At 41.9% G+C, this 17,552-nt stretch overlaps 1 protein-coding gene across 1 annotated transcript in view; it reads left to right on the forward strand.

The window, feature by feature from the left end:
• The window catches only part of cpne8 (copine VIII), a 92,657-nt gene that overhangs the window by 33,110 nt on the left and 41,995 nt on the right, over positions 1-17,552 (forward strand). Inside the window, exons 3-6 of the mRNA XM_056245725.1 lie at positions 1,595-1,641; positions 1,731-1,834; positions 10,281-10,320; positions 11,196-11,272. Coding sequence (XP_056101700.1) covers positions 1,595-1,641; positions 1,731-1,834; positions 10,281-10,320; positions 11,196-11,272 — 268 coding nt within the window. The remainder of the gene's footprint in view (positions 1-1,594; positions 1,642-1,730; positions 1,835-10,280; positions 10,321-11,195; positions 11,273-17,552) is intronic.

The following is a 17,552-nucleotide window of genomic DNA, read 5'->3' on the forward strand; positions in this document are numbered from 1 at the left end:
TGAAGGGAAACATTTGAGAAAGAAAAGTCTCATTGTATTATGCGTGTCATTATATGGTTTTGTGCATTCGGTCTTAAAGTGACAGCAGCCTCCTAATGACTCCTGTCTGAGTCATTAGTGTTAATCAAACAACAACATACATGGAGAAAATCACTTTTGTAGCTTTAACAAAGATTCATTATATTTCATTTATACAGTGAAGACTATGCAGTGTTATTTTACATTTGATTATTCAATTTCTGTACCTGAATCTTGAAAACATAAATCACTGTTTATTTCATCTTAGTTTGTTCTATTGTATTTATCTATGCTTATAATGTGTTTATTATTTTCTATGCAGATGCACTCTCCTTCAAAATCACCCCAATCTTTCCAGAATGATTTATTCTTTCTAAATATTCAAGTCAGAATATATATCGCAATATATATTGCAGAAAAAATAAATATCGCAGTGTCAGTTTTTCCCAATATCGTACAGCCCCGCTTGAATGGTCTTGGGGCCAGAAATGACCCAGAGGCTGGATGTTCCCAACTTCTAATGCGAAGGAGGTTTCTATGACAACAAAGAATAGATCTATGACAGTGCTCTCATCTATAGTCCTATATGTAAATTTCAGTGCATGTGTGTGTATTTTTGGAAACGGTCCAGGTCGCCATATGTGTATAAACACCCAGCTGACAGAATGAAAGTTAGAAGAGTTCCTGAATGCATTTAGACAGCTGAGGCAGATTTCTCTCTCTCTTTCACACACACACACACACACACACACACACACACACACACACACACACACACACACACACACACACACACACACACACACACACACACACACACACACACACACACACACACACACACGCACGCGTGCTCACAAGTCTCGCCAACTCATTTCGCAAGCAACGGCAGGCGGCTGAAATAATTCTGTTTCTGAGCATCTGTTTGTCTGCCCGGGAGCCTTCCTCTAAACACGAGCCAATACCTGCCGTCAGACTGTCTAAAAATATGCCTAATTAAAAAAAGACCATCATCGTCTGCCGAGCGTGCATAATCTCCACCTTTGTATTGGGTTTGGACCCTAGAGCCTTGTAGAGTTTATAGAGTGTACCTTTATGACCACCTGTACTCATATCTCTCCTGGGAGACGGATGTGTGTGTGTGTGTGTGTGTATCTGGTATTCCCTATGTTATGGGGACCAAACAAAAAGGACAGCAAAAAAGCTTATAAATCATATGAAGTTTTTTGAAAATGCAAAAATGCAGAAAGTTTTCTGCGATGGGTAGATTTAGGGTTATGTGATATAATATACAGTTTGTACAGTATAAAAATCATTATGTCAATGGAAAGTTCCCATAAAACATCGAAACATCTCTCTCTCTCTCTCTGTGTGTGTGTGTGTGTGTGTGTGCTAATGACACCGCTCTATTGCATACATGACAAATGAGCCAATAATGTGTCAAGAGCTCCACACATCTTTTGTTGCCTTTTGTGCATATTGGCTGCTATTTGCACTCTTCTCTCTAACAAGGTTGGATTTTAATGCATCATGGCAATTTTCATATCTCTTTTCTTTGAACTTTGTTTCTGTGCAGTTTGCGTGCTGTACACTCAGACGGTGGCGAACAGGGAGTGGAGAGAGGTATCGTATTTTCAGACCTGTATTTTTTAACATGCATGACGTTTTATTCATGCTGGTCATGTGATGCTGTTTGCTGTTCTCTTGTTTAGTTTGGCAGGACAGAAGTCATCGATAACACACTGAATCCAGACTTTGTGCACAAGTTCATCCTAGATTACTTCTTCGAAGAGAGACAAAATTTACGCTTTGACCTGTGAGTATAATCAGCAATGCAAATGTGTTTGAGATTATATGTTTGGGTAAATTATGCATTTTTGACATGATTAATGTTCATTGCCCAAAATGATAAAGAGAATACATTTCTAGTTTAAGAACAATGTTCCAAATTCATTAAAATTAGATTTTTTTTGTTATCGCTGGGCTATATTTATAGATATTTATATATATATTTTTAAATATGTTAAAAAAAATGTATGTCTCTAAATGTCAAATGGTGTAACCTCCGACTTAAATGTAATAATTTTGTTCCTTACATCTTGATATGTAAATGTAAACGTCTTAATTATTATTATTTTTAAATTTGTTGTGAAAATAATGAAGATTAAACAAACCTTTCTCATTACAAAAAAAAAAAAAATCTGATACACTGACACAGTCATGAGGGACTACAGGAGTCTTTGATTTAATTCCCTGTTTTATGGGCACATGACAGCCAAAATGTATTTTAATTCAGAAATTGCAAATCTGTCCATGATAGAAGGGGTGTAAAAGACCATTGTGTTTTTATATTTTTTTTTTATATATTTTTTTATGAATCCATGCAGATTTAAAACACTGAGTAACACGTAATTGAGTCGTGTGTCAATATTTGAAACCATGAGCACACAGATTTGCATGTTTAATGATCTCCATGTTCACTGTAAACAATTAGACAGCCAGAGACATTTAAAAACCGTTGCTAGTAACATAGGAGACCTTTTAATTCAGTTTTGTATGATCACACACACACACACACACACACACACACACACACACACACTGCCTGCAGGGTTTTGGCTTGCTTCCGCTCAGTGAAGCACATTTTATACAGCCGTATCCCAGAAATTACATTTATGCATTATTCACCTCCCTCACACACACACACACACATGCACGTGGTCAAAACACTCCGCAGATCCTTCTTTAGAGCATCCACACAGAATTAAAACAGCCGTTCCATACGTACAGTACATTACCTTTACAAATCATCCAGAGACGCATGATGCCCATAATACATGATGCTGAATAGAACAGCAGTGACGTTTGTGTGTATATATACACACATAGAGCCCCAGATCTCAGAAGAGGGACCAGGTGTAAAACTGTCAGGTGTACACACACTCAAACACTGATGGATGTGACACATCCATTAAAATGTCACTTCCTGAATATGATAATATCAGGACAGGGGGATGGTTACATGACTGACCAACTACACACACACACACACACACAACTATATAGTTGAGGGAGCTCTGACAGCCAAAGGTGAAGGCTGACCAGAGACCTCATAGGCAAGAGAGATGGCCTCGACTATCCACTTGCTTAATGACTGCTTGGATGCTGGAATTTTCTTAGGCGATCCAAAGCAAACACACAGTTGACCAGTTTTCCTCCAGAGGGCAGCTCTGTGGACGTATGCATCCAGTTCTCTAACTGGACACAGCTTCTCCTGGTCCTGATCTCTGAAACGAGGAGGGCAAAAGGCTTGAAAGATTATAGGCCGTGGCACATTGGTAGGAACCTTATGGACAAAGGGTATAAGAATGCCTAATCCATCCCCAGTGCAAACTCAAGGCCCGTAGGGGATACCAACAGGGTCTGGAGGTCTCCTACTCTTATACAAGACGTGATGGCTAGAAGGAACACTGTTTTTAGAGTCAGAAACTTTTCTGGAACAGTCTCAATAGGCTCAAAGGGAGCCGTGAATAGACCTTCAAGCACAATGGCCAGGTCCCAGGCCGGTACTGTAGTGCGGCTTGCAGACCTCAGCCTCAAGGGACAATGGAGGAAACGTGGCATCAACAGGTTTCTCCCCAGGGATACACCTCCCAAAGGGACATGGTAGGCAGCTATGGCTGCCACGTACACCTTTAGTGTGGAAGTGGATAACCCTGCGAGAAAAAAACAACTTTAGAAACTCCAGCACTATACCAACCGGGTGGTTAACTGGGTCCCACTGTCGAATAAAAAAACCTCCACTTCAATGTGTACAATTTCCTTGTGGAGCTGTGGCAAATTATCTCAAAGGGGAAATATTAAGAATTGATCATAACTTGTTATAATTAATTGTGAATATTTGGATCAGTTAATAAGATTAACTTGATCTAGCTGAATTAATATTACAATCAATTAATCAGTTCATCCAGCAAACACTCAGTATTGATTATTTATTAATTTTAAGAAATGTTAATTTCCAGGGTACTGTACTGTACTCGGAGCATGTAGCAAGTTCAGGAATCGTTTAAGTGACATTAATCGTCAGTCAGAGTCAGAAACAGGGAACTCATGTGTATTGTACACAAAGTTTTATTAACTAAATCACAAACCCATAACTACTCTAACTAACACATACACACAAATCACGCATACACTGGAATTGGGAAAATTAAAGTGAATGAACAGAACAGAGGGGTGAAGCTATGAAAAGAGTCATTTAACCATCTGAAAAGAACCATCAGTTTCTTAGTTTAAAAACACCATTGTTAACAAAGGGGTTCACAGGCTACTAAACCTCTGTTTAGTCCGTTAACTGTACGATACTTGCATTGCCTTAGCCTTGGAACGAGCATCCGGATATGCAGTCTCAGGAAAAAAGTCTTGATGGTTCGGTCCGATGGTACTGAAGTTGCAATCGATTTCTTCCGCGTTGAAAGAAGAAAACTAGCCTGGGAAAACCCCGACAACTTCCGGCAAATTTAGATTTGCTCTGAAAGTTAGTCTGGCAAAGAGCTCATTCAAGCCCATTTCCAATCCGTCGAAATCGCGGCACCAATCAGAAACGTTGGGGCGGGCTTTACACGATGACGACAGCGCTGGGATTTTGAAGCAGATTTTGTAGCCTACATTACAAAGATGGATGCCGCCGTCGAACATCACTCGTTCGAATCAGCTATCGCGTCTGTTTTAAGCGATTTGAACGTTTCCTTTTTGTTAAAAACCGAGCAAAGAACAACACTCGGAGATGTGTCTCCGCCGCTCTGCATACGTCATCTCCTTCATCGCTCTGATTGGGTTTAGGTCTATCCGCGACGTCCGTTGGTGACGCCCCTCTGGAAATGATTTGTCTATGACGCTTTGCCAGACCATAACTCAGTTACAACTGAGAATGGTCTGGTGTTAACCAGGCTAGAAGAAAACATGACTTCCGCTGTTAGTTTGACTCTGTTATGGTCGAGGAAGTTGCATATGGCTTGATGTGTTGAGGCCTGCCGGCCCGCAACCTCGCTGTTGGACCGGGTTTCTGGTCCCGCACGCACAGGAGCCAGGAGAAGACCGAAAAGAGGGAAGGAACTTTGTGTTGGCTTTTAGGTTCCACAGAGGTCACACCTCTTGAGTTTTGGCTTGACCAATGGGAAAGGGGCAATTTCCAAATGGGAAAATTCCTCTGTTGGGAGGTTTTATGACCCTTTGACTGGAGCATGGTTAGAATGGGTCTGGTCATTTGTGTCCATTTATACTCTGATTAATACAATACAACAGACAATATACAAAACAGTAGTAATACACACAATGTCCTGGGGACATTATGCTGGTTTATGCTGGTTATTTCATATACCGGACCGTCTATGAATTAACAGAGAAAGTCCTTTTTATAGAAAATCTGCAGACATAAGGTCCCTCCTGATCAGAATCTCTAGGGGAGAGCCTTTGAGGAGGGACACAAGGTCCGAGAACCATACTCGGGCCGGCCAGAACAGCGCTACTAGTAGTAGACTTATCCCATCCCGGCGGACTCTCTCCAGAACTCCGGGGAGCAGAGCAATCAGGGGAAAAGCGTACAGACGTAGCCTCGGCCATGTCTGTACCATGGCATCCAACCATGAGGGACGACCAGAGTGTACAGTGTGTCGTATCCTGAGACGCAAACAAGTCCACTTCTGCCTCACTGAACACCCTCCATATGAGCTCCATCACCTCGGGGTGAAGTCTCCATTCCCCTGGCCTCAACCTCGACAGGATGCCTGCCCTCAAATGTTGGTACCCTGGAATGTTGCTTTCCCTGATCAACAGGAGGATCTGATGTGCCACCACCGATGTGTTGTCTGTCTGGATAAGCACATGATGGCTCCTTAGGTCTGGAAGGAAATGCTTCAACGCCAGGAAGACAGCCATCATTTCCAGGGTCTACCACTGTGAACAGAACCCTGTTGAACCGGGGATAGAAGTGCTAGGCTCAATTAACAACGCATAAATCGTGTGTATCCCCACCCATAACAAAGCGAGGGCAGGGCCATAATAACTTGTCTAGTGATTCTGTTACAATATCGGGACAGTCAACACTAAATAAGACTGACAGTTTTCAACACAGAGCGCTTGCTGAGGCATTCCAGTTGTCCACATGCCCGTGACGTCCAGTTTCGCCATTGGACTGATTTCACATACATGCTTCAGACACAATCACACAGAGGGGTTTCCAAAGTGTCAATACTATGACGCAGTGCGAGTTCCCTCGAAAGGGAAATGCCACGTCACAATATTGAAAATATTTCCATTTTAAACCATGAAGGCGAGCCAGTGGATATCACACAAGCAATGTGCAAACTCTGCGCTAGAGTTATGCTGGCAAAGAAATCTCAAACCCCAGGCAATTATTCACTACAGAAAGTTAAAGTAAAAACTGACCGAGCTTATGGCATCTTACACTGCATTAACGGTGCATATACTCTTAGAGACGATGAGAGATTAATCTAATTATATTTCTCTTGTGGCCCATAGTGAAAAAATTAGAAGAGAAGTATTTCGTGTTAAACAAGTTGTGTTTGAAATGAAGATCATGCTAATCTAATTTATCTTTTATTATCCTTGCAGACTGTCGGTTATGTGGTGATGCCATATACAATTATTGTGGGGCAAATGAAATGTAATATTAATTTAATAATAAAAGTAGTCTAATAATAATGTATTAGGCCCTGCGTGCCTGTCCGCTACGCCACAGTAAAGGGCTAAATCACGTCCACCAGGCACGGCATCAAAGCGAATAACTGTTTTATCCAAATCCACATGAATGGTCCTTTCAGTATTCAGTAGTCTACTGCAATGTCCGAGAGTCTCTCCTGTCTCATGGTGTTTCTCATGTATGTTTTCTGTCAGCGCTAGAAAGAAAAATGTATTTTTAGTTCATCGGCACTGTCAAGATTAACTTTAGACTGTGGACTAGCTTTGACTCTCTGAACAGTGAGTTTTTCTTGCTCGTGGCATAAATATGGGGGGCTCCCTTGGCCCCACCAATGTCGCCCATGTGTGTCTCTCAACCCCCCCCCCGAGCTTTTATATGGACCAATTATCAGCGCAATTTGACTGAAGTCCAGTTTATTGTGCATTCGTGGCGCGCGAATCACAGTACCGTGATTGTGTTAACCAGCGCGCTCCAAGTTTTGCGCGAGCTGTCCATTGTCCACTATGCCCTTGTTTAGTACACTTGTTGGTGACAAATCATTCAGTGTACTTGGCATTGATAATATCCATAGCAATAGCCAGCACAAGCCAAAAACTAAACTCCTGCAGACTGTGTTGAGTATGTGTGTGTGGTAGATTCTTGACATAAAGTTAGCACACATACAACATCACAGCACAGCTAAAGTAAAACACGTAGTATACCGACATGACAGGAGACAGGAGATTTAAACATGAATGTTTGGTCAGGTAAAAGCATGTCTCGATCTCAGTGGTCTCTCCTGGAAATATCCGCACATGTGCTGACGCTGCTCATTTAGCACAGCGGGAGGAAGAATAAGACAGACAGACAAAGAGAGAGACAGCCAAGAGTGTAGATTCACGCTGAGAGGAAAATAACATGTATCCCAACATGACAGGTTTTTCCTCAAACATGTAGGCTTGCCCCCCACTGAGGCTTCATTTAAGCTGCCGGTGAACAACAGGCTCGTGTTCATTCAGAATGTCACGAGAAAACAGAGGCAGTGTCATACAGAAAACAACCAGTAAAAAACATGACTTAAAGGTAAAGTGTGCAGTTCTTGGAATGAATACCAATGAGATTCTCCACCAATTCGACAAAGCATTGAATTGCCATGAGAGTGTGTTGGAATCACCCATATTATCCATATTTGAGGTGATGACATTTCTATGGACCAGTTTTCTTCCGAAAAAAATAATCTAGTTATTTTTGCAATATAGTGCTGCAGGGATGACATATTTTGTAGGCCAACTCACAAGTTAGCAGCAGCCTGGTTCCCTCAACAAAACATCCAATAGGATTTTACCACTGGCTTTGGTTTATTGCAGACAGGGCCGGATTAATGCATAGGCATTTTTTCCCATAAATCATTACTATTGGTCACCCTCTACATCAGTCTGACGGTTTTGCAAGTATTTAACGAATGAAACATATTAAAAAGAGCTTGTGACTAAATCTCGTAACTCCATTGGATCCTCAATCTGTCAATCAAACCTCATCTCCGCTCCGTCTCAATCGTGAAAGAAGTGCGGTTTGGAGTTGCACCGTCTCTGCTTGTTTGCAATGTAAGGGTAAATAAACAACTGGTTCTTTTATACAGCGTTTTCTTTACTCAAGAAACACTGTATAAAGGCTAATGTTTTATGTATTTGAGGAGCGGAGAAGCGTGTCTTAGTCTAGCTTTTGTCTTCGAGTCACAGCCAGTGCCGTCTTGCGTAGCACTTCATATTTAATAACATGAGATTTTGGCCAAATGACAGAAAAAATGGAGCGCCCATACAGCTACAGTAAACTTTATAATCTGTAAGTTCATGAAAGCGTAATGCAATGCACTTACTTCCTAAGATCCAACCGTTCTAATGACAGAAAAAACACAAAAACTTTGTAACTTCATTTGAACTTGGAAAAATGTTAATAATATAATGACACCTGCAAGTATATGATCATTTATAAAGGCACAATATCCATTTTGACAACACAGTGTTTAGTTATTTAAATGGTATTTATATTTCCGGAAAACTAGCCGTTTTGGTCATACATACAACTGCCAGAAGTTAAAGGTGCTGAATGTAAGTTTTTGACCGTAGTAAAGCATAAGAATGCCATAATATGTTTGCAGATATTTAGGAAACATTCTGAGTTCGCATACTCGTTTCTCTGAAAAACACTTCTAAAGCCAGTTATTTTACTTTTGAAATGTGCGTTCGGTGTCGGAATGTCTGTTTTTGTTTTGGTCTGTGCGATACCGCAAGTTGCCAATTTACCCAATAGTATTTCGCCGCCACAGGTTGCCAGCTGGCGGAAAACAGCATATTTTAGGCATGGAAGCCAGCAAACAAACTGGGTCAGAGGTCGCAGATTCTACCCGACCTAAAAATGCTTCGGTATCATCTAAAAATCTCTATGAACGAGAGCAAAAATACAATGCGAAATCAACTTATCATAAATTAAAGCTGCCGTCGGCAACATTTTTTTGATCATATTCAGTGAAATCGACACTATAATCCGACAGAATAACATAAATAAAGTGGTTTTAGAAAAAAACCCGAGCTTCTAACTCCACCTGGAGCGTGTTATTTGTTTTGCAAAAATCCACATCGGGTCCAATCAGCGCAGGGGTGTGTGAGATCTGACTGTCAATCACAGATCGGGCACACGCCACCCCTCGCGCACGTTACAATCACATGCACACGCCTGAAGTTTGCGCAGTAACGAAGAGTGATGGCGGATGTATCTCGCTTTCAAAACACTAACAAATCAAGTAAGCTCATTTAGAGTATAAATGACGTTAGCAATTGCAATCTATGGGTAGATTAGCCAGGGCAGCATACCTCCAAATACTCCACGGTGTTGATGGATGCTGATGAGACGGGCGCGTTCACTGATAACCTGGTGCACACGCACTGACGAGCACGAACTCGGTGGGAGGGTATCCGTTGATAGTGGGGGAGGGGCATGAGAATTGTAAACATTCAAAATTTTGCCAAAGTCCACTCAATCTGCCAGACTTGCCGACTGGAGCTTTAATAAATCAACTCATCAACTTCAGTTTCCTCGCATTCCATTTGCAATTGCGCTCGTTCCTGTTGTGTATCCTCAATCTGGCTAAACTACACCAGGGTCGCATGACTTCAACATCACCATCATTAAGCTTCCGACACTACGAGTTGGAAAATGTGAGTTAGAATAGTTTGCATGAGTATAATACAACGGAAAAGTATAAAGCAGACTAGTGAGTAGAGGAGTTTACCTGTTCTGCTGATGACGTGTAATGAAAGCAGAAAGATATGCTAAATATGGAAATATTTTGAAATTGTGTTAAACACAGACCTTATTTAAGGCATTTAACCAAAAATCCACAAAAAAAAAAAAAAAACCTTTGGCTTTGGGATGAAGGTACCGGAAGTGTAAAAATTCTAACTCATCTTTGGACTTAAGGACTCATTCCATCTGTTGAGTGCCACAGAAATGACACATTTAATCTCTACAAGTGTTTCATTCAGCGTTTTTCCTTTTTTTCTAGGTATGACCTTGACTCAAAGAGTGAAAACCTGTCCAAACATGTAAGTGTTTGCTTGTAGTTTGTTTGTGTGGCTGTTTGTGCGTTGGTTGAATTTAAAAACTTGTTATATTTTGTTCTTGTGTTACGTGTGTTTATGTGTGTGGTGGTCCTATAGACCGCTTGTTTGACCCTCATCATGGGGGTTTTATCGTGATTTATTCAAGCATTTTCTGGGGTCAGAACCACGGGTCACACTATATCCCAGAGTGCACCTGTGGGATTGATGTTCAGACATGCTGGGCACAGACATTCAAATCAGCTCTCAGGAGAACGTCTGCCTTTCCATCTGCAAAACCTTCCTGCCGCAACCTTTGCCCACACGCAGCCTGTCATGAGCTAATCTAAAAGAAGATCATATTTTCATCCATATACTTGGTTTTTAGGCACTTTTATGTTGATTAGTATTGAAACATATGTATTCTTTTTCTTTATGTCCCCACATTAGTCAAATTAAAACTGTCTCCGTATTTTTTTTTCTTGACATTTTTTCATTTACTTTTATTAATTTTAAAATGCCTTGCTTATGTACACACACACACACACACACACACACACACACACACACACACAAAAAAGTATAATGTAAAAATATATAGTGGTGTAATTTGCTTCGGGTCAAAATTTAGTACACAGGTAGTTATTGAAATGTGTGTAAACTTATGATGTTAACTAATATGCAAACAAAAAGTAAAGACTTTATTTAATTATGTCTATTTAGGATTGAATACATTGAAATATTATTTTTAAAATGTTCGCATGGTAAATCTGTATAGAGAGAAGGTACATAAAGGGCACCTTGGACTCAAATGGCCCAAAATCATGAAATGATCATTTAGCTCCCATTCCTACCGTGTGTGTGTTTGTGTGTGTTTGCAGGACTTCCTGGGCCAGATGTACTGTACTCTGGGAGAGATGGTGGGATCTCAGGGAAGTCGTATGGAAAGGCCACTCATGTAAGTCCTGCATTCGAGCTTCACACTTCTCTGAAACACAACATGTTCAAATATGATTTTAATTCTCACCTAACACTGCTATCTCAGTTCATTTTACCGTCCTCATTTTCATATTAATTGTTTCTGCATATATATTGTGTCTCCTGGCTAAACTGCAAAAAAAAAAAAATCTAATCTGAATCTGTTTTCAAAAATGTCCCGCTCTGAATTTACATATTAAACTAAACACATTGCACATCCAGTTGCTTTTCAATTATGTGAGGACGTTTTTAGAAAGGAGCTCCATTATATAGAATCAAATCACAAATTTGCTGAATTTACTACTGAATGTTGTTGGGGATCCTTTAAAATGTTTTTAATCAGGATTCCAGCTTGTATGCTTCGAGAAGAGAGAGTTTCCCCTGTTAATAAGAGCAGGAATGGTGCGGTTTATTATTAAACTTGTAACGCGTATGTGGATTTACTTCTGTGTTCATTCAATCAGTCCTGCGGTGTGACGCCTCCACAAAAGAAAGATTTTCAGCATTAATGAGCGTTAAATAAGCTTTGCTTATTTGACTGGAACTGATTGTGTCAAAATAGCTGAATAAATATCAAAATCTAAACAGCACATTTCAAATGACATACAAAATACCTTTTTTTCATGGACTCAGATTAATTGAGAGACGACACAGAGTGTTTTCCACAGCGTAATACTTTTTAAAATGAACTTGTGAAGGCAAAACTCACATCTAAAATATACTTTCCCATGTACACACATACTATGTATAAAAAAATTACATTAACATTCAAATCTTGATGTTGATGTCCAAGTCCATTTGTCCGTATGCAAATTGCCCTGAAGTATGTTTATTTTTCCCCGTATATAATGTGTGTGTGTGTGTGTGTGTGTGCTGTTTGGCGACAATATAAGATGATGTTGATCTGAGAGTATTATATAAGCAGAGCTGCCTGCACTATATATATAGTTATAGTGGAGTTGTAAATGCATTTAAATGTGTTTACAGTCATAAGCTACACTGAATTACTCATGCAACTCTGAATTCATTTCATTCTTGGTCATACATGTTAAAGGGTTAATTCACCAAAAAATGACATTCATTCATTCATTCATCTTCGGAACACAAATGAAGATCTTTTTAATGAAATCTGAGAGATTTCTGTCCCTCCATTGACAGATACGCAACTACCACTTTCAAGCCCCAGAAAGGCAGTACAGACATAATTAAAGTAATCCATGTGACTCCACTTTTCTGTAAAAATATACCTCAGATTTCTTGTCCCGTTTCACACTGAAATGCTGCCGCTCGTTCTCTTTGCCACTCGGAGGGCGTAACTTACATGATATAATTATTGATGATGTATTATTTGCTATACGTCTCTCCTGAAAGGAAATGTCTCGAAGCCATACATGAGCGATCAGGTTCATTAAAAAAGTTGCCTGATTGTAGTTTGAACTGGTTCTAAATCTGATTAGCTTGTGGCTAAAACAGCGCTATACACGGGTAGCTTTCTGTCTCTCTCTTTCTCTTTCAATATCATTGCAAGTAATTCCTGATACCGGCTGCACATTTCAGGTTAATTTAGGAGAGTGCCTCAGAGGACGTCTGTAGATTCAGAGCAGATTAAAGACATGTCTTCAGTTAGCGTGGATCTGCTTCTCTAACCTCTGTAACAGAACCCAGAACTACTTAGTGGAATTGAAACAAGCACTCAAGGCAACGCTGCCAACGCATAAGTAAGGGAGAAGTTTGTTCTCTCATCAAATTATCTTCAAAATCTTTCATCGTTCTTCTTTGTCAGGCACTTGTACAGGACGTTGAAGTGTAGGGTCCATACAATTTAAATTCAATTCCGGCTTGTGCTTCTTGAGTGTAGTCTTATATAAGAGCACAGAAAACACTCGCGCATTTGCCTGTCTGCTTCTACAAACACTCATTTATTTATGAAGCAGAGATACATGCGTTCATAACCGTAGACTGGCTTCGAGCTCTTATTAACGTTCACTCATTCACACAGCATGGGTTGTACATCCCCATTCGTTCAACACTCAGCATACAGTATTCACTAATTACTCCTTTATTACACACTAACATCCAAAGCAAGGTTTTGTGTTTTGGGATCAGTCCTCCTGGATTAAGCTGTAAGGTTGAGTGTCAACGTCCCTTTGTAGGATTTGAACCTTGTTCAGAATTGGTCAGTTGTGTGCTTGGATTGGTCAGTTGTCTGCTTGGATTGGTCAGTTGTGTGCTTGGATTGGTCAGTTGTGTGCTTGGATTGGTCAGTTGTGTGCTTGGATTGGTCAGTTGTCTGCTTGGATTGGTCAGTTGTGTGCTTGGATTGGTCTTTTGTCTGCTTGGATTGGTCAGTTGTCTGCTTGGATTGGTCAGTTGTGTGCTTGGATTGGTCAGTTGTGTGCTTGGATTGGTCAGTTTTGTGCTTGGATTGGTCTTTTGTCTGCTTGGATTGGTCAGTTGTGTGCTTGGATTGGTCAGTTGTCTGCTTGGATTGGTCAGTTGTGTGCTTGGATTGGTCAGTTGTGTGCTTGGATTGGTCAGTTGTGTGCTTGGATTGGTCAGTTGTGTGCTTGGATTGGTCAGTTGTGTGCTTGGATTGGTCTTTTGTCTGCTTGGATTGGTCAGTTGTGTGCTTGGATTGGTCAGTTGTGTGCTTGGATTGGTCAGTTGTGTGCTTGGATTGGTCAGTTTTGTGCTTGGATTGGTCAGTTGTGTGCTTGGATTGGTCAGTTGTGTGCTTGGATTGGTCAGTCGTGTGCTTGGATTGGTCAGTTGTGTGCTTGGATTATCAGTTGTGTGGTTGGATTGGTCAGTTGTGTGCTTGGATCGGTCAGTTGTCTGCTTGGATTGGTCAGTCGTGTGCTTGGATTGGTCAGTTGTCTGCTTGGATTGGTCAGTTGTGTGCTTGGATTGGTCAGTCGTGTGCTTGGATTGGTCAGTTGTGTGCTTGGATTATCAGTTGTGTGGTTGGATTGGTCAGTTGTGTGCTTGGATCGGTCAGTTGTCTGCTTGGATTGGTCAGTTGTGTGCTTGGATTATCAGTTGTGTGGTTGGATTGGTCAGTTGTGTGCTTGGATCGGTCAGTTGTCTGCTTGGATTGGTCTTTTGTCTGCTTGGATTGGTCAGTTGTCTGCTTGGATTGGTCAGTTGTGTGCTTGGATTATCAGTTGTGTGGTTGGATTGGTCAGTTGTGTGCTTGGATTGGTCAGTTGTGTGGTTGGATTGGTCAGTTGTGTGCTTGGATTGGTCAGTTGTCTGCTTGGATTGGTCAGTCGTGTGCTTGGATTGGTCAGTTGTCTGCTTGGATTGGTCAGTTGTGTGCTTGGATTGGTCAGTTGTCTGCTTGGATTGGTCAGTTGTGTGCTTGGATTGGTCAGTCGTGTGCTTGGATTGGTCAGTTGTCTGCTTGGATTGGTCAGTTGTGTGCTTGGATCGGTCAGTTGTCTGCTTGGATTGGTCAGTTGTGTGCTTGGATTGGTCAGTCGTGTGCTTGGATTATCAGTTGTGTGGTTGGATTGGTCAGTTGTGTGCTTGGATTGGTCAGTTGTGTGCTTGGATTGGTCAGTTGTCTGCTTGGATTGGTCAGTTGTGTGCTTGGATTATCAGTTGTGTGGTTGGATTGGTCAGTTGTGTGCTTGGATCGGTCAGTTGTCTGCTTGGATTGGTCAGTCGTGTGCTTGGATTGGTCAGTTGTGTGCTTGGATTGGTCAGTTTTGTGCTTGGATTGGTCTTTTGTCTGCTTGGATTGGTCAGTTGTGTGCTTGGATTGGTCAGTTGTCTGCTTGGATTGGTCAGTTGTGTGCTTGGATTGGTCAGTTGTGTGCTTGGATTGGTCAGTTGTGTGCTTGGATTGGTCAGTTGTGTGCTTGGATTGGTCAGTTGTGTGCTTGGATTGGTCTTTTGTCTGCTTGGATTGGTCAGTTGTGTGCTTGGATTGGTCAGTTGTGTGCTTGGATTGGTCAGTTGTGTGCTTGGATTGGTCAGTTTTGTGCTTGGATTGGTCAGTTGTGTGCTTGGATTGGTCAGTTGTGTGCTTGGATTGGTCAGTCGTGTGCTTGGATTGGTCAGTTGTGTGCTTGGATTATCAGTTGTGTGGTTGGATTGGTCAGTTGTGTGCTTGGATCGGTCAGTTGTCTGCTTGGATTGGTCAGTCGTGTGCTTGGATTGGTCAGTTGTCTGCTTGGATTGGTCAGTTGTGTGCTTGGATTGGTCAGTCGTGTGCTTGGATTGGTCAGTTGTGTGCTTGGATTATCAGTTGTGTGGTTGGATTGGTCAGTTGTGTGCTTGGATCGGTCAGTTGTCTGCTTGGATTGGTCAGTTGTGTGCTTGGATTATCAGTTGTGTGGTTGGATTGGTCAGTTGTGTGCTTGGATCGGTCAGTTGTCTGCTTGGATTGGTCTTTTGTCTGCTTGGATTGGTCAGTTGTCTGCTTGGATTGGTCAGTTGTGTGCTTGGATTATCAGTTGTGTGGTTGGATTGGTCAGTTGTGTGCTTGGATTGGTCAGTTGTGTGGTTGGATTGGTCAGTTGTGTGCTTGGATTGGTCAGTTGTCTGCTTGGATTGGTCAGTCGTGTGCTTGGATTGGTCAGTTGTCTGCTTGGATTGGTCAGTTGTGTGCTTGGATTGGTCAGTTGTCTGCTTGGATTGGTCAGTTGTGTGCTTGGATTGGTCAGTCGTGTGCTTGGATTGGTCAGTTGTCTGCTTGGATTGGTCAGTTGTGTGCTTGGATCGGTCAGTTGTCTGCTTGGATTGGTCAGTTGTGTGCTTGGATTGGTCAGTCGTGTGCTTGGATTATCAGTTGTGTGGTTGGATTGGTCAGTTGTGTGCTTGGATTGGTCAGTTGTGTGCTTGGATTGGTCAGTTGTCTGCTTGGATTGGTCAGTTGTGTGCTTGGATTATCAGTTGTGTGGTTGGATTGGTCAGTTGTGTGCTTGGATCGGTCAGTTGTCTGCTTGGATTGGTCAGTCGTGTGCTTGGATTGGTCAGTTGTCTGCTTGGATTGGTCAGTTGTCTGCTTGGATTGGTCAGTTGTCTGCTTGGATTGGTCAGTTGTGTGCTTGGATTGGTCAGTTGTGTGCTTGGATTGGTCAGTTGTCTGCTTGGATTGGTCAGTTGTGTGCTTGGATTATCAGTTGTCTGCTTGGATTGGTCAGTTGTCTGCTTGGATTGGTCAGTTGTCTGCTTGGATTGGTCAGTTGTCTGCTTGGATTGGTCAGTTGTGTGCTTGGATCGGTCAGTTGTCTGCTTGGATCGGTCAGTTGTGTGCTTGGATTGGTCAGTTGTCTGCTTGGTTTGGTCAGTTGTGTGCTTGGATTATCAGTTGTGTGGTTGGATTGGTCAGTTGTGTGCTTGGATCGGTCAGTTGTCTGCTTGGATTGGTCAGTCGTGTGCTTGGATTGGTCAGTTGTGTGCTTGGATTATCAGTTGTGTGGTTGGATTGGTCAGTTGTGTGCTTGGATTGGTCAGTTGTGTGCTTGGATTGGTCAGTTGTCTGCTTGGATTGGTCAGTTGTGTGCTTGCATTATCAGTTGTGTGGTTGGATTGGTCAGTTGTGTGCTTGGATCGGTCAGTTGTCTGCTTGGATTGGTCAGTCGTGTGCTTGGATTGGTCAGTTGTCTGCTTGGATTGGTCAGTTGTCTGCTTGGATTGGTCAGTTGTGTGCTTGGATTGGTCAGTTGTCTGCTTGGATTGGTCAGTTGTGTGCTTGGATTGGTCAGTTGTCTGCTTGGATTGGTCAGTTGTGTGCTTGGATTATCAGTTGTGTGGTTGGATTGGTCAGTTGTCTGCTTGGATTGGTCAGTTGTCTGCTTGGATTGGTCAGTTGTGTGCTTGGATTGGTCAGTTGTGTGCTTGGATTGGTCAGTTGTGTGCTTGGATTGGTCAGTTGTGTGCTTGGATTGGTCAGTTGTGTGCTTGGATTGGTCAGTTGTCTGCTTGGATTATCAGTTGTGTGCTTGGATTGGTCAGTTGTGTGCTTGGATTGGTCAGTTGTCTGCTTGGATTGGTCAGTTGTCTGCTTGGATTGGTCAGTTGTGTGCTTGGATTGGTCAGTTGTGTGCTTGGATTGGTCAGTTGTGTGCTTGGATTGGTCAGTTGTCTGCTTGGATTGGTCAGTTGTGTGCTTGGATTATCAGTTGTGTGGTTGGATTGGTCAGTTGTCTGCTTGGATTGGTCAGTTGTCTGCTTGGATTGGTCAGTTGTCTGCTTGGAATGGTCAGTTGTGTGCTTGGATCGGTCAGTTGTCTGCTTGGATTGGTCAGTTG

This window comes from Rhinichthys klamathensis, unplaced genomic scaffold, assembly GCF_029890125.1.
Source record: "Rhinichthys klamathensis goyatoka isolate OS25496 unplaced genomic scaffold, OSU_Roscu_1.1 h1tg000033l_1, whole genome shotgun sequence".
NCBI classification, from domain to species: Eukaryota; Metazoa; Chordata; class Actinopteri; order Cypriniformes; family Leuciscidae; genus Rhinichthys; species Rhinichthys klamathensis.